At 37.9% G+C, this 18,541-nt stretch overlaps 1 protein-coding gene across 6 annotated transcripts in view; it reads right to left on the bottom strand.

Moving 5' to 3' along the window:
* MCTP1 (multiple C2 and transmembrane domain containing 1) overlaps positions 1 to 18,541 on the bottom strand; it is a 292,805-nt gene that overhangs the window by 161,572 nt on the left and 112,692 nt on the right. For all 6 annotated transcript variants that reach the window (XM_052778226.1, XM_052778227.1, XM_052778229.1 and 3 more), the window contains one exon: positions 15,998 to 16,112. In XM_052778226.1, the coding sequence (XP_052634186.1) occupies positions 15,998 to 16,112 (115 nt within the window). The remainder of the gene's footprint in view (positions 1 to 15,997; positions 16,113 to 18,541) is intronic.

The following is an 18,541-nucleotide window of genomic DNA, read 5'->3' as shown; positions in this document are numbered from 1 at the left end:
ATATAGTAACTGTGCATTCATGTTAATATTACACTACTAATAACACATCGAGTATATTTTAATATATTATTTAAATATGTAGTAATATACTACTATGTAATTTTAATCAACAATCGACAATCTAATTCACGTATTACTGCTCTTTTAAAGAGAAAAATAAATTCAGTTTACTTGGGACCTTATTGTTAACTGTGATTACAAGTACATTAAAACCAGAAAGAATCAAAGACCACTCTGAGGTTGCAAGAACCTGATATCTGTCACGGATTCTTGTTACTCAAGTCTCTGACTTTTCATCAGTTTCCTGCTTACCAAACCATTCAAAGGAACCTGACACACTAAGGCCTAACTGCACAAACATTTGTTTTACCCGTAGCAGTTAAGAATGTCATCATGAGCCTTCACTCACGAGCTTAAAACCTTCTCTCAAAAAAACTCATTCGTGAGACACTGCTCTCTTGCTGAAGCACCACTATTGCCTGCGTAAAGGCAGTAAGGTCTCTTGGCACAGGGTGGCAGCCTCTCTTTTCCTAGGAAACATTGGCCCAACAGACACCTAAAGATGCTGCCAAAGTCCGGGAGAGAAACCATCCATCATCCATCCCAGCCGCTGCGACCTGACCCTGTGAAGCAAGCACCCCTCTGGTCCTGCAGGTCTATCGCCAGGGTCCGACACTTCTCCCTCTCTGTGCAGACACCTCCTAAAACAGATTTTGCTTTGCAAGTTTAGGACAGAGATTAGGTCTCGTAAGCAGACATAAAAGAAGATTAAAAAACATTTTGCTGGAGAAATGTTCAAGATGTTTGTTCATAGGAATACTAAACTGCTTTTTGGAAGGAACAACAGCTGTGTGATGGAGTGCAAGTACAGCAAAGGCAAATTTGGACAGAATAATAATCAAACTTGTATTGGATAGAAAGAACATGCATTCCCAATAAATTGTATACATTTACCTAATTGGTTCCCAAGGCTTCACAACAGGCTTTTCAAGATTATTAGGCCACTTGTTGAACAGACTTTTTTCCTCAGTGAAATCCCATTTAACATAATACGATAAACCGCTAACCGAACAAAATTCAACAGTGAACACAGGGGTGAACGTAACCATGAGACCAAGTAATGAGCTTGAGACTGCTCCCCCATAACTGGTGCTAATGAGACAGACAGGATGAGGCAAAACTCTCCATATTACTCTATAGTATTTTTGTACTTCACTCACTGTGAACAAAGTCAAACTACTAGCATGCCTAAAAAACCTCAGCTGAAGATCTACCTATAGCATACCATAATCAGACACTGAAATCCTTAAGGCAAATTTTAAAACCTTACACTAAAAAGAGAGAACACAGGCTATAAAAAACCCAATATAATAGAGATGAATGATACTGAAAACCAGCACTTTTCAGCTGTCGCTTCCGGTAGAGATGGTTTTGTACTTCATATAATAAGAAGAAAGAAATTACATTTTAGAAAAATGGTGAATTAGCAAGTACATTTATTACACAAGCTAATTACCTGATTTAATTAAAACTGTTTAACTATCACATGGTTAAGTGCATTAATTTTTCCACCACTGCTGTTCACTCACAATTTAACTTTTGAAACAGAACAGAAAGCCATATGCAAGCCCATTCTGAAAAAGAAGAGTAACTGTGCCATAAAAGCTTTTGCACAGTTTGGATGCTCATCACTGTGCAATTCAAATTCTAGTTTCAATTTTTTTAAAAAGTTAAAAAACTAACTTTCCCCTGGGGAACACCTGGTTTTCAGCCTGTTGAGAAAAAGATTTCAGAAAGGAAAACACAGCAAATCAGGGAAACTAACTTCTTCTCTTCTCCCTATGGCTTTAGTCATAGGGAAAAAAAGCAAACCAACCAATTCATTAAGGTCTTCCCTGTAGGTAGTTATCACTGCTGCAAACTGGACCACTCGGACACGAGATCTTTGGGGTTTTTTTACCTACAGAGGTCCTAAGGCTAAGCCACAACATTACAAAGGTTGCAGCCTGCCCAGTTCCTGATGTAAATCACAAGTCTCCTTCGGATCCACCACACATATACAATAAATAACACACTTAAACCAATTTCAGCCTAGTGGTTTGAAAAAATAGAAGCTTCAAATACTATTAACTGGAAATCACAGTCATTAAATAGGATTTCCTGCTGTACAGGACATAGGAGGAATACTGCAGGAATAAGCACAGTTTATAAAGCAGTAAACACCCAATAAATATGGGGGAACAGAATTTTTCATCACTGCAAGTAATGATGAAATGTACACATTTTTAAAAGCAAAAATAAGGTAAAAGCATGTTCTTAATTCTTTTACACTTAGAACTATAACTAAAGCTCTGTCAAGGCTTCCTATTATTCTTCCATTTTACTTTCAATCTTGGAATTGCTTCATTTGACCTACATTTACTTGAAAAGAAAGCAAGCCACTAGAGATGTGCAGAGATACACAACAACTTTGATATCATAATTCCTGAGAAGCTTAATTATTAATACAAACACTTGTTCCAGATTTGTTGCATGAAGAGCTCTTTTCACTGACATTCAGCTCTTTCCCCTTCTCTCTGACTTCATCCACACTCATTCCCCTCTTAATAAAGTTTCTCAGTCTCCAGTTATTTTCTTCGTTACAGCCAAGGTAGAAGAAGAAGTGGGGGGAGGGTTCTCAAGCATGTGTCAGCTGAGTATGTCAAGCAAAACACATATCAGTTCACAGCATTTCACATATTTTGTATTTCCAAACTCATAAAAAGAAACATAGAAGAGTATGGCTGCTCTGTCCAATCTTTTATTTTGAAAAGTAGGGAAACTACTTACCACAGATTATTTTATGTTAATTTAACAAATAGAAATAGTAATTGTTATTATTTGTCTTGTACAAGAGCTGCCAAGCCTATCTTATTCTTGGTCTTCAGCAACCCCCTGAACACCACAACTAAACTCTGCCATGCTAAAAACTACAGCTTTTCCATAAATAATCCTACTTTCTGTCCTTCTACCCACCTAGCAAAGGATTACGCACTCAGTTCACTTAAAAAGGACACTAATTAGTTTAAATAATACAAAGCACTTCTGGAAAACTAACATCCTAAGAATGAAGATGCCAATTACAAATTCACAGTGAGCACACAGATGCTACAGGATGCAGAGTTCTACTCAAAAGTGAACAGGGAATACAAAATTTTAATTATTCAGTGCCCATTAAAAAAATATTGGTTATAACAATCACAGTTTTTTATCCCTCTTCCGTCAAAGACTCATTCCTGCCACAAAAAAGGCAATTTTAGTACTGTATTTCAATGTAGCAAGTATCTTTACTTAGTTTAGTAAATACTCATTTAAGCAAATACTAATTATGCTTGTGAAATAGAAAGAATGAAAAAAACACTGGGAGATGACAGAATAAGCAAATGTGCAACGGTCAGCGTAATTTCAAGAAAACATTTATATTTCATTATAGACATGGCTGAAGTCAGATTCATTTAAACAGGATTTACGCAAAATACAGAAATGTTTTCCTGGCAGCTCAAATTATTATTCTAGTTAATATACTTTATTATCAACACAATTACATCCCTTAATCAAAGGAAACACTGTTTGCTCTGCCCCTAAAACCTCAGAACTGAAATGATAATCTTTCTGAAATTGTTTAAAGCATGACCATTTGTTTTTCAAGACAGTCAGTTTTTGCAAAAGCAATCAGAGGTTTCACGTCTTCTGGGACTGAGGGCTCTGATTTGCTTTGTCTAAAAAGCACAGCTCACTGTTGGTCTTATAAATTATAACTCCCAGTTTTACAGAAATAATCTTTTTGATATATACTTGCAACTGACAAACACATGAGTTGCCCTCATCAATGTAACAATGCAGTCAACGATCTTTCTCTCCAATAAAATGTGCAAGTTTTTCTCCATTCCCCAGGGATAATGATTTACTACACGTTAGATGCACACTGAAATAAAAGCTGAATCTTAAAATGTTAAATAAAAATGCTAGGTAAAGCAGAAATAGAAGCCTTAGCAGCATGCAGCCCGCATATGTCTGGCACAACAAAAAAAAGGTACAATGTATATTTAATACCTTGGTTGAAGCTCATACTCATTGCATATGCAATCCAAGTTAAAATGACATGAAGCAAAACCTACGCTACAAAGAAACATTCACAGAAACAAACTATGTGAATCTTGCCTTTAAAATAATATTTTAGTTTACTAGCTAGAAAATCTTAATGTTGGTATTTCCTTATTTGCATATAAGCATCTGAAAAAAACGGACATAGTAGAATTATGCTAACAAAGCAGGACTTTCTATTCTAACAGTCAGACACAGAGGTGTTTGATGCCTTCTAATGAGTTTGAATTAACAGGCCAGGTTCCTCCACCTGACTCATCAGAGGACGATGGTCTGGAAGTCCCAAGCCAAGCTGCTGCTACTGATGCTCTGTCAATTCACCTGCATTACCAACAAAAGGCTTCACAGGGATTTGGGCTACTGGAGTAGCGGAGACCACTAAAGTGCTATGTCATCGTCCCTGACCAATCACCTGAGTGGAGGAATCTCTTTTTTTAGTCTTGGCATAAATTTCCACTCCAATAGTCTACTCAGGAACATCACCCAACTTTAGGCACAGGTATCTGCACTTGCCATAGCAGAGCAGGGGCACTATAGGTGAGTTGGCACCCTACTAAACTTTCCTTTTCTACCTTATTTTATCACTGTCAAAGTCCTCTTACTTTACCTCCATTACTTTACACTAGAGGAATAAGATGATTCAAAACTTCAGTGAGATGTTTACAACTTGGGAAGACTTAGTCAGTGATCACCTACATTAATACAACGATCCAGAGATGTATCCACAAACATACATGCTTTTTCCTCTCTTATGAATATTCATATCTTCTGTGAGAACACAAGCTATTAAAAAGGAATGAAAGCTTAGCCTCTACAAATACCAGCAGTAAACAATCACGTTTTGTCATCTGCAATGTTAGCACTATGGTCCACATGTCTAGCAAAGGAAAAATCCATTTAACTACACAATACAATGTCATGTGACATAAAAGCAAATCACATAATGGTTTGGGTTGGAAGGGACCTTAAAGATCATCTAGTTCCAACCCCCCTGCCATGGGCAGGGACACCTTCCACTAGACCAGGTTGCTCAAAGCCCCATCCAACCTGGCCTTGAACACTGCCAGGGATGGGGCATCCATAACCTCTCTGGGCAACCTGTTCCAGTGCCTCACCACCCTTATAGTGAAGAACTTCTTCCTTAGATTAATCTAAATCTACCCTCTTTCAGTTTAAAGCCATTACCCCTTGTCCTGTCGCTACATGCCATTGCAAAACGTCTCTCTCCAGCTTTCTTGTAGGCCCCCTTTGGGTCCCGGAATGTGGGAATGATAAACATGTTCCTACAAGACTTAGAGAATAAGAATCACGGCAATGAAACTGAAAGAAAGGGAAATCTTATGAGATTTGTTATCAAATAAATGTATTTGCTGAATAAGCAATTCCCTGGTGCATTTATCATGGAAGAGAAAGAGAAGAAACATGCTTTATTCTCAGTACTGATCTTAAACCAGCAATAGCCATTTCTAAGTGATAGTAAAAAACCCTAAAGACTAAAAAAGTTATAGCCCCAAATCCCAATCCCTAGTGTTGTTCCAGAACCTTCAAACAAGTTTTGATTATTTTTATCCTTTTCAGAACTAATAAAAATGGAATCACAACTACAGTTTTATAGTTTGGGAGAAAAAAGTTCCAAATTATGCCTCTAGACCATGACAATTTACAATTAAGAACTTGAACAAGTACAAAGCCATGTCATGCGTGCTTCGGTCGGAGAGTATTGGTGAATCAACAGGCAATCAGTGGGACTCCCACTTCATTAAGCCCTAAGGGACTGGAATAATGGTAACACAATAGGAACCCCCACCCTGCACCCTGTAAGTATCTCCTGCTGCTCTTACTGCACTAGTAGGAAACTTTTTGGCCTCCAACAGGAATTCGTGCTCGTCTATAACAGATTGCCCTCACTTAAACCCTGCTGTTCCTTCCTTCTCAATCTCATGCCACGTAGCTCACACTAAAGCCTCCATGTCGTGCTACTGCTATGAAAAGTGGGACTCTTCTGCAGCTGAAATGAAGTTCCTTAGGCTTCCTCATCTTTCTGTATCAGCCTTTTGTGCATGTATACATGTTTACATCAAGATCACTAGGGGATGGATTGTGCCTATGATTCACTTTCCTGTTTGGGACACTGCAACAAATAAATAAAAATATAAGCCTACCAGGAGCTTTCTATAATTTCAGAAAAATATACAGCAAGTCCATTTCATAAATCTGAGCTTCTGTGCAGTCCAGTTAGGGCCGTATTATAGAGAAACACAGCAGTTTGGGTTTCCTGGGTTGAAGTCAAATTCTGAGCACAGTCAATGCTGAATCATTTTTAGACAGAGAATAACCGGCTCTGAATTTTTACAGTCACAAGGCCTCACAGAAGATGACACAGCAGTCTTAAGGACAGACTTTTACTGCTCTTAGCCAGAAGGTTCATTTCCCATGATCGCTGCCTTTTGCGTTATAGCTTAACCCAAATGGCAACATTTGTTCACCAAACTCTGTATGATAAGAAAGTAACAGTTTCAATGACAGACAGCAATCAGAAAAGTAATATTTACAGTAGAACCATTAACCTCTCCTATTGACAAAACTCTCATTTCTTATTACAGTGAGAGCCACCAAAAATATGATTGTAGCAAGTCAGCTAGAAATCAGTATAGAAGACAAATATCATATGAAGTCAAGATGGTATTCTAATTGAAAATCAGCTAATTTCTTACTCCTGATATGAAGATGAGTTAATACTCCCAGTCAAACTGATTTTCATAACAATGAAAAATAACTACCCTGCTTATCACTTTGCCTTATTTCCTAAAAATTTTGCAAAGATATCAATGGAGAAATCAGTCCAAAAAGACTGCAGAAGCTGGGATTAATGAGCGGCATTCTTTTATTTTAAAAATTAATTCCTGAACATAAAGAAAAGGGAAGGAACATTTTGCAATTAGAAATGCTATTCATAAAAGTATAGGTAATAAAAAGTGTAACTAGGTGACAGACTGAGATAATACAAGATCTTTACTTTGTATGGCTCACTGGATCTCCAGTGAAATCACACATACTATAGTTCAAAATACTGCTTTAGATAGTATTAAAACATTAAAACAGGAGCATAGATAGGAGAAGGTACAGAAGGAAAATACAGTTAGGTTACAGGAGAGAGATTTTTGTCTCATTCATGCTTCTGCAGTACATAATTCTGAAAATTCCCATTTTTGCCTTTAATTACGACAGTATTTGCTAAGTAATCTGCCAAGACCAGAATGACTCTGCTCTGAAAACTGCTCTTAATAATTTCTCTGTATTGATGTGCTAATCTAAAAGCATTCTCTACCTGTAATTAACAAGAGTGGCAACAATGTGATCACAGCAGCGTCATCTAATGGTACACTGTCAGAAAAGTTTTACAAATTTGAACATCAATTTTACTCTTTCTCATACTGCATCATGCAGTTGGCTGAATGGGCACACAAGAACAATGACACCTTAAAACAGCGGAAGAAAAATCCCTGACTTCATACCCTGGAGAAAACAAATTTGGACAGCTGGACTCCTCTAAATTTCAAATTATATTATACTTGAAGTTGTATCATAGAATCATAGAATGGTTTGGGTTGGAAGGGACCTTTAAAGGTCATCTAGTCCAACCTCCCTGCAATGAGCAGGGACATCTTCAACTCCATCAGGTTGCTCAGAGCCCTGTCCAGCCTGACCTTGAATGTTTCCAGGAATGGGGCATCGACCACCTCTCTAGGCAACCTGTGCCAGTGTCTCATCAGTGTTTCACCACCTAAAGGTGTACCACTGTACCTAGGTGCATCATTTCTTATTGACAGTTTATGTTACGCTTTGTATGAGTACTTCAAGTTTCATTAGAATTTTCTCCTATTCTTCTAAATTGACCTGTAACAAAATACAAAAAATGCCCTAAAGATCACCTCCTAACAGCTATTTATGAGTGCTTACTGGAGAGTTTCTCTAGTTTATATTTAATTGTAAAACCCAACCCCTCAAATGGCTTTTTCTAGAAAACGTGAGAAACCTATTGACAGCATTTCTCCCAAGAAGGTAAGGATTATTTTATTGTTTTCTCTCTGCTGCATTTTTATAGGATTTGAATATATTGTACATACTATTTTACAGACACGGCTGTTACAGGAGAGGAAATTCTGGTCCACCCAAACTGATGGAGATTCTACTATCAACTTCAACGGATCAGAAATAAATCAAGCAATCATAAAATCTAGAGTGTACATAAAATGCTTAGGAAGTCTGCTGTTTAATATAGCTTGTGATTTCTGAACCTGCAATAAACCTATTTAGCCCACAGTCCACCTCAATACATTTGACGTCTTTGCTGCATATGCATTTTCCCAGTGTACTGCAAACTGACAGTTTCAATTTTGAGTGCCTAAAAGCAACTAATCAAAAAATGTTTGAAAAAACTAGAAAGGTATTTTTGCATTTCATAATTATATTTTTCGATATCCACTCAGTCATATCAATAAACATTTCTGCATATGCTCCATAATTCTCATAAATAAATCTCCGTTTAGGGAATTATTTTTGTTGGGGGGGTTTATTAAGTTTTTCACTAAATTAAATAGGCTGCTACCCACAGATGTAGATTCTGGCTGAAAGTACTCTGCAGCTCTAAAAAAACTATATTTTATTTTGATGCCTAAATAGTAGGGTTGTGAGGAAGTTGATAAAGTGTATCAGCCAACTGACAGCAGTGTTCAAAAAATGCCTGTACTTGCCAATATCTGCTGAGTGTGGCACAGAGCCAGCACTCACAGGCAGCTTCTGCCAGACCTTGCCATGGGGAAATTCACAGCAACTGTTGCTGTCTCCAGAGGTATCAGGACTGAGTTTATTTTGGAATCCTTGTAGAAATTTTCGTTGTAAAATGACAAGGAACGGCTGCTAAGCCGTGTTCTCAAATTGTTTAATAATCCCGCAATTTACTTGAAACAGTCTATCTTCATATAGGAATAGACTCCCCCTTAGAGGCTTAGGAAAGGGCATTTAGCCACCCTCTTAGAAGGCTGCCATTCAGTTTCCTTAGGTACTTTCTTCCTCTTAGGATGGACAAATGAGGAGAAAAACCAAGGGCCACGGTGTGTTAAGACAAACATGACAGGTCAGACGCTTACCAAAATACAAGGGAGAACAAGAGATTGGCAGGGTGCAAATGATGGACTGCGTTTTTTTCAGCTTCCCATGCAAAGGGGAGAAGCTGTTCCCTCTGAAGTTTTCAAGGGGACGGTAGGGTACCACCAACCGGTGAGGACTTCCCAGAGTGTGTAAGAATTGCTGGCTACGACAGAAACAGAAAGCCACAGGAGAAGAAAAATGCTGCATGTAGACCTAACGTGAGCTGTTTGCTGGATGGAGAGGTGCAGGCGCAGCGAGGGCAGGCACCGTGTCAAGCTGAGAGCAGAAGGAACCAAAGCCTTGTCCTCCAGTGGACTTTGGCACCTTCTGCAAAGGCTCAGATGGACAAAGCTGCTGGTAGCCCGTTGTCAGAGTGCACAGCCCTGTTTCTCACTATTCCTCTCTGCTCCTTCCTCACTTTTCTACATTGCAGGACACTGCTCCCCATCACCGTCAGGTATGAGTCACTGCTACCAGGACCCTGCGTGAGATCTGGCAATGTTTCAGCGAGGAGAAAATATCAGCGGTGACCTCCGGAGCTGCCAAGCTGCAGAAGGGCAGGCTGCAAGGGGAAGAGAAACCACCACACTGCTGCAGAGAACAACACAGTGGCAGCAAGGCTCAGGCAGAGCAGAAAGGAAACTGAAAAGTATTTTCCCAGCCCACATTTTAGACTGGGCAGCGCTGATCTGTACCTGTTGACAATTAGAATGAGTCACAGTTCTCTTCAGCCAAAGCTAACCTCTCTCTGTAGAAAAAAAGAGACAAAACTCCAGCAGCCTATTCCCGAATCTTAGGTATCATTACTCAAATACAGACAAAAAGCACTGCCTACCTAATGAGCGTGTACCTTTAAATAAAACATCCTGTAAACGTTCTTACACACTATGAATGCTGGCACACTTATCTACATATATTTACATGAATTCCAGAGTAATAAGCACACCAAGCTGCCATTTCTTGTTTCAGCATCTTATCCTCACTGTATCTGTAATAAGGAAACTGGGCATTTAAAAATTAGTTCTTCCAGACAGTCACATCCCCAGGAGTTCTTAAAAATTATTAAGTGTATTTTTGACTCAGATAAAACTTAATATAACCCTTCCGAAACACCTTCATATAAGCTAACATTCTTGCCCATTCTGATTTAAACTAAATACAAACCCTTTGATTTGCATCCCCAAACTAATGATATCTGATTTCCTCTGTATTAAAGAGCATTCAAATTCCATACTTAATTAATAAGTTAAAATAAAAATATAATTAAAGAGCTACTTTGAGGAATGTTCATAATTAATGGCATTAATAGTAATAATAATAATAATGATGATGATTAATAATAATTAATCAATTAATTAATAATTAATACTGATCCAAAAGGCCTTTTAAAAATAATTTGGCATCTGGCTACCTGTTATAGCATGAATAGCATTTCTCTTTGGTTATTGCCTTGTGACTATTTGCCACATTCAGAAGATGGTGCGAGCACTACACTATTGATTTATGCCAATAATCCTCTCATCAAACCTTTCCAGGAAACAGAACAGGGATATGTTCCTATCGCTTCCAACTGTGTCACAGACTAAGCAATATTTCACAGTAAGCAAAATTTATTCCATAATCCTGGTCTACCTGAATTGTAAGGATGAAGAGTTTCCCAGTCTCCAAAGCTACACTGTATACACTGTATTTTAATCAAGTTAAGGACTGAATTTCAGCATCCTACATCAGTGAAACCCACAGTTCAAACATGAACAACCTGCTCTGTAGTTAGGCTTAAATAAAATTTTCAATAATTTTAAATGTATTGCCTTATACATAGGTTTGCTTTCAATATTGTGTTGTTGCACAAAATTAGGACTATCTTAAAGGGTTACTTTATCATCTCACTTTACTTGTTATCCCATTGGCACTTAATTTTCTTCTAGATCCTGAAAATGTAGATGTATAGTTACTCACCAGACAAAATGCAAAGTCTATGTGTATGTTCTAGCACTATTACAGTTCTTCAGACTCTCCTGGTTTTGACAGTCATCTCTCCCAATTATTCTCAGTTTAAGCAGCTAGTTTCTCACTGATATAAATATTTCATATCGGAAATAGGAAATTTATCAAATTGAAATGTAGTCTTTGCACTGCATGAGGGCACTAATTGCATGCTGTTTCTGCCTTAATTCTTGGTATCTTTGGGTGCAGGTTTCAGTACCAGAGTCAGACACTTAAGGATCAAGCCCTCAGCTATTTCTACAACGACAGATTCTCTAGTTTTAGGAAGCATTACTGAACTGTCTCCTGCAGAGAGAGACACAGACATCTGGTGATACTATCCATTTCAAGGTCAAGGCCTTAGACGACGATAAACATCTGTTTTCAGGAACTCTTTCTGTAAGATTTCACACAGAAAATACACTACTTCTGATCACCATGAAAAAGTCAATTAATGTTTCACTTCTGCTCAAAAAAGTATTTTCCTTGTGCTGTTTTACAAGATCGGGTCAATCTTCACGCATTTTGTAAAAAAAAAACAAATTATAAATTTTAAATCCAGAAGGGATCAAATTCATCATGTATCTAGCCTGTTTTTTGACATGACACAAAGTCCTTGGGATTAACCTGTGCTACTTATTTCCCAATTTTGCCTAAAGTGGAGCAGCAAACCAGCATTGTACTTTTCTCAAAAAGCACAAAAGGGAGTGGATTCCAACCTCCAGTGAAGTAAGAAAACACTGTGAGGAAAACATATTTAAAATAACTTAAAAGAATATTTTGATATCTTTCTTTTGACTGAAGAGAATTGTAGAACACCAATGACTAAAATATAATTCCCCTTTACACCAATTGTGCTATAATATTTCAGTTTACATCTCAAAATGAGTCTCTTTTAAATAAAAGATGTATCAACCACAAGGGGTTTTTGTTTGTTTGTTTGTTTAAAAACAATATTTAAGATATTGCAAAACATCTATAAAGGCACGTTACCAATATGAAGTAGCCCCATAAACTCCACATGCAAGAAGTCAGAGACCAGCAGCAAATCAAAGGGGTCTTTTTAACCTAAACATTTTAACTCCAGAAAAAACTCTTAAAAATATACATGATATTACACAAACACTACATAAGACAAAAAGCAAATGCGAAATCAGAAGTGAAAAGGAAACCATAAAGATGTAGGTAATAAGGTTAACTTGTTAATACTACCAACTTACCAGGTCTAACACTACACATTTTTTTCCAATCTTACGGGAAAAATTCTCAGAAAACAAATTTTTAAATTTAACTAAGTATATGGTTTACTTTAGGATGGGCTTAAATAAAACATATGTTATAAGTCACATTTGTGGTCACTATAGGATTTTGCCAGAAGCAATAACACAAACTGTCTTGTCACTAGCTTAGATGAACTTATGGTACCATAGCTCCGCGTACTTGGAAGGAAAGCTAGATCAGACTGAAGACAGAATTTCTTGTGATGATGAGGAGTTAAAATGAATAGTTACATTGCTTTCTGTCATATTGCACACACCAGAGCATAAATATTGCCTGTTGTAATAAAGGATTATTTTCAATCATTTGAGAAGACAACAGCAAGATGTTGGTCCTCTCATGAAGAATGTTCTGTTTCCCTTTTGTTGTGACTATCAATGGAGCTATTTATCAACTAATAGCTGTGATTAATGCTGGCATTGCTAGCCACATAAACATAACTTCAATCTTTCCCCTTTTCTTCTGGGAATGTTGTGGTGTCTCTTTTTATAAATTTGGGGAAGACAAAGTGTGCAGAACATTCACAACATGAGAATTCAACTTTGAATTCCAAGACTACAATATGTTCAGCAGCAGGTTTCTGAAAAGATATGTGAAACTGCAGTTCAAAAATTAAAGAACAAAAAGCTAAAACTAAAATGAAATTCTTTTCTACCATGTAGTTCAAGTATTCTTTCAGAGTGAAATTCACAGTACTTGCAGAAAATTCAATTGTCAGGCTTTAAGCAGAGGATCTGGAAAAGTTTTGGAGGAATGGGGGTTATGCGCTGTTAAAGACTTACAATGTAAGACTCCTCTGAGACAGTTCTGGGATAAATCTTCCAAGCTCTGGTTTTAATATCTAACACATCTGTCTCAGTAGCTCCATTTAGCATTTGGATATATATTCTTACACAGTGTCTCCCATGGACTGTCCTGTAGTCCCTTGCTGACTCATAACCTGTGATACAAGCACTGCTGCAGCATGCAGGCAATGCAACAGAAACACCAGTACTGGCTCAGACCAAAGGTGCTGTGAACTCAGTGCTCTGTCTCCCTCAGGGCTATAAGCAGATGCTAACAAAGAATTATTTCCCTCCAATGTCCTCCTAGGCATGAAGAATTTGGAGCAAAGGCCTTCAGAGTTAGATCTGTTTTCTGTGCATTTCAATGCCCTTTGTGGATTTTTCTTCAATGAACTCACTGAATCTCCTTCTGCACCCACATAAAACTCTAGTAAAAATTCAGTTTTACATGCCCAGTTTCCTAGTGAAACACAACTGGGACTACCACAGGGATACTTTAAACAATAAAAAAATACCCAAGTATTACACTCAAGAAAGGATTTAGACAAAATTGAATTCCCAAATCAAGCCCCTTTCTGTGCACTTCCCATTCAGCAGCCATCTAACTCCACTAAGCGCCTGCCTAATGCCTGTAGAGTCCCCTCAATTCAAATTCTGCAGGTGCTCCTAAAATCTCACTCTGAGTAGCTCCAAGAGAAAGGGAAAACAAGCAGAAACACAGAGGACAGGCACTCATGAGTGGATGGGTCCTAGCTTGGGGCCCCAGTACAAGGTGCTGTTTCTGTATTTTCCCCTTAAGAAACTGAGGCTCCGTCCTGGAAGCGCAAACCCTGTTGAGATCTGAAACCTGGCCAATGCGGGAGGGAGTACGTCTGAGGCTCCCCACCTGGTCTGAAGGATCCTCTACACTTCACTAAAATGCAATGCACATTCTCCCTCCTGACAGGCTGCAGTGGCTTGGTAAAACATTCCCTTGGTTGCTCAAGACAGGAGGGCTGAGATTTTTGAGGGACAGGAAGAAATTCAGAAAGGGAGCAGAAAGTAACCCAGGCATTCTGCTTTTCTGGTAAGATTTCTAGCTACAAGGCTACTCTGTGAAACTAGAGCCCAACAACTACCTCCTTCCCAGTATCTTTTCAAAAGAAAGACCAGTACTTGCTCAGCCTTTTGAGAGGCAATACCATCCAAAGTGAATTACAGGCTCCAAAACATGGTGGGCGATGACCGTGCACTGCAACCCTAGGGTCTGGGCTCTAGGACTAAGCAGTACTGAGGAAACACCACTCTTGTCGTGTTGCCTCCCAGGTAGCTTGAGGAGAATTCATTGCTGTTCAAGCAGCAGCTTTCCGAACTGACCTTTTAAAGCAGTTGACATTTTATACAGCACCTAGTATTCATTTCAGACCCTGGGACTCCACCTCAGGAGATGGATCTCCTACCCCTTTGTTTACTCTAGACCTAGAATCCTGTATTATGGGAAAAATAATTACAGATGTTTTCCTTGCATACAAATAATCACATTTACATTCACATTTCTGTTCATTTATAAATAATATGAATGATGGATATGACTGAATGATAACACATTCAGAAACTGGGCGAGTCTCTCTAGCTCATGGAACAAAAACATTTGAGTATCTATTTTTAATGACTGTCAGGCAAAGCTTGATAGAATATCAATATACCTAGAGGAAGAATATACATAAAAGTTTATTCTTGCAGCAGTGACTATACTAAAATTTCAGTTTCAGGGACATAAATATCAGTGGAGTAATTTCCTACTAATGTAAACAGCCTTCTAGGTTTCTGGTACCATATTTGAGATCTGACATCAGTCAGTAATTTCATCAGGTAAGCATGGAAAGATCCTGTGCAATACTATTTTTGCAGTTAATTTTTTACTATGGCTTTTTCTCTCTCAAAAGGGATCTATTACAGCAAATCCAAAATAGGCTGTTAGTCAGATTTATCATGCTCACATTGCTGTTCAGGAAGTGGATTACTGACTTAATCTAATTTTAAATATGAGCTGCAGTTGCATCTACAGAATCACTGAGTCAGCCTGCTGTGGTCCTGTGGGTCAAAATACCTTTTAGGAATCCTTTTTATGTCTGAACTACATGTGCAGAACATGTCTCAGAGCAGACCATAAAATACCAGTATGTGATCAGCAGATTGGCCAACAGGTAAAGCCTGGACACATCTAATGGAGGGGTTTTACTGTTTTTGTCTTTAAACACAGCTCCAGTATTTATCAGTTAAGCAATCAAGGAACAAAATAAGTACCATTACAGCACTTGTGCTGTTACAAAACAGCACTTGTGCGAGCAAGACAGCACAAATTTGCATGGTTAAATTAAATCGATCACACCTTTCTTAGTTTGAAACATTCAAAAAAGGGAGGAAAATTAGCTAGCAGAAGAATTAAACCAGTATTAGCTAAATTTTATTTCTCCTCCTCTGTGGATTTAGCTAGCCTTAGCTCCTTTTACTCTGTGCTTTTAAGTCAAAGAACCTCTACATAGTTTTAAGCAGAGTTTAACTAACACACTTAGAATTCAAACCTTAATTGTAACTTTAATACCCTCATAGAAATTTACCCAATGGACATGTAACTTCCCAAACATTAAGGCAGTGTTTAGCAGCACGCTTACCTCCACGGTCCCGTGCTGCTAGATTCTGTCCCCTCCTTAGAGTAACGTCCAACTGGTACATTCCGGGATCCCCAGAGGGAAAATCTGCATTACTTGTTCCAACCAAATTTGTTCTCTGGAGAAGAAAAAAATAAAAATGCAATAGCTAATGTTACTAAAACTTTCATGTAAGGTGTATTTTTCTTCTGTATCACCATCCTGTTGAACTAAGACAAGGCTGTATCCCATTCCCCCACCTCAGCGCTAATACCCAAACACCAAGGAACCTGCTCCTCTCATCAGTATGACAATTCCTGAGCATCCTTTTTTTAATTTAAAAAAAAAAGAACAAAAACCAAAAAACTGGTTGACATCTCAATGGTTAAATTTATTATTTAAAAAAGGTGGTTGAAAAATAATTCTTTGATACCTGTATTTATTATGGCAACCTCCATTTTTAATTACATTCACATACACTCCTGGCCCACTAGAGCAGAATAAGTAAGAAAAAACAGAGCTGGACCTTACAGTAGTATTTGGACTAGTCATTACCAGTACCCTCAAACCCTGTATTTATTCAACAGTGATAATCTAGGCATCGAACAGACCTACATGAGTTAGGATTTTGTCAGCTACTGCAGTACTTTGCAAGATATGTGTTTTTTTCCACAGAGTTATGGAGGAAACGGCGGGGGGGTGGGGGCCGGGGATCATAAAGATATTAAGCACAGCTATAGCTCTTCATTTGTAGTAGAGGCCGCCTTAGTTTGCCTGTATGCCGGGGCAAAGGTAAGATTCTTAGAGCAGTTATTTGTATAAACTGTATCATAAAAAATTTAAAAAACCAAACCAAACCAAAACAGAATGCAGTCTTTGGACTGCATGAATAGTAACCACATTTCTGTCCCAAATGACAAAGGAGAGAAATTATATTTTTTAGTATGTATAAGCTTTTGCAAAATAGTTTTTAACACATCTCTCTGCAAGTAGCATCTAATTACAGTGCATGATTGGAACACCACATTTAATTTTAAGACTAGAACAACTGTATCTATTATACAGTCACAGTACATACAGGAGCTTCATATATCATACACACTGAGCACCATGGTTACATATTCTCATGCTAGGAGCTAAATCTTTTAAGACCAGTGCTATTAATATTTTATTATGCGATTATGGGTCTTCTGCAAGGAAAAAAAAAAGCAGCATGATAGAAACCTCTCAGAGGCCACAGGTGTACTAAGTGCTACACCACTTCAACAAGAAACTTCTGTTGTTTCTCTTCCTACTACCCGCCTTTTCTTCTTAAGGTAGTAATAAGTCTAAATCACGAAGAAAACCACAAAATAAGGGCATTTTAACATACGGTTTATTCTCGTTATTCCAGAATGACAACTCTGAGCCGCAGCATATTAACCTTTGCTGCAACATGTACAATGCTGGCCAAACTGCATACTGACATGCTCATCACTTCCACAGCAATGAAATCGTTCAAAACTAGTGCACTTCAAGAGAAAATGGTTAGATGAGCCTTGGTTTGCAGGGGAGTGTTTTTTCTTGAAATCTCTCTAACATTTATCTTCTAATTTTGTCCTTTTAAAGTAACTGTTGAGGCATGCCTGAAACTACCAAAAGACCTTGCAAGACTCTTGCAGAAGGCACCCACCTCCTTCTTTTAAATGACTAATGCCTCACTCACCATCTCTTTTTTAAATCTTATTTAATGCACTGACTGCAGAAGGATACAAGATTGACAATAGTGAATTTCCACCCCACCCCTGCAATGTTTAGTATCTAGTCCAGCTAGGCATAAGGAAACAATTGCATACCAGCCTGATCCTCAGCCTCATCCCAGTCCCCAGCATTCATCAGGGTATTGCAAAAGAAGAAACTTGTGTTCTGAAGTAAATAATAAACACCAAAACTTCCCTTCCTCTTTCTTGCTGTTCTACAGCAGCTTGCAGACCCAAAAGAAACTTGATGTCTCCCAACATTTATAACCTTCTCCCCAATTCTTCCTCATGGCATCCCTGTCTCCCTTCCCTTCCCAGGTACAACACAAGCTCTACATTAAAATTCCTTGGTTTAAACGGTGCCGTATTGCTCCCTTCTTTTCCCTTTCTCACCTCCTTTTCAATGCTTTTTCTTCCTTTTTTCTTGCAATGGAACTTCGCTTTCTTTTTAACATTTACATTAATTAGTTTTTCAGAGAGCTGTTCAAGGAGGCTAGTAACAAGTAGGTGAGCAATTTAACAAACCTACAGGACATAAACAATTACACAAATGAAATAAAAAGCAAATAGACATTAACTATCCCTAAGTATTAGAAAATCAAACTGTTATTTCTGCATCAGAACAGCAGCATTTGAAGTATGTGATTAAAACTGGAAGTTGCCTTAATAAATGCAACTATCAATAAATCATTTTTCAATCACCTTTTTTAATAACCAACTTCAAAAGTTAAAATGGCAACTAGTAAAAAGAAAGAACCACTTTTGTGCGGTCTGTAGTAATAAACTAAAGTTAGAAATGTCTAAACAAGAAACTTGAGAGCATTCATGA

This window comes from Harpia harpyja, chromosome Z (genome assembly GCF_026419915.1).
Source record: "Harpia harpyja isolate bHarHar1 chromosome Z, bHarHar1 primary haplotype, whole genome shotgun sequence".
In the NCBI taxonomy this organism is placed as follows: domain Eukaryota; kingdom Metazoa; phylum Chordata; class Aves; order Accipitriformes; family Accipitridae; genus Harpia; species Harpia harpyja.
Note: the sequence above shows the minus strand (reverse complement) of the source record. Positions and strands in the feature narration are given on the sequence as shown.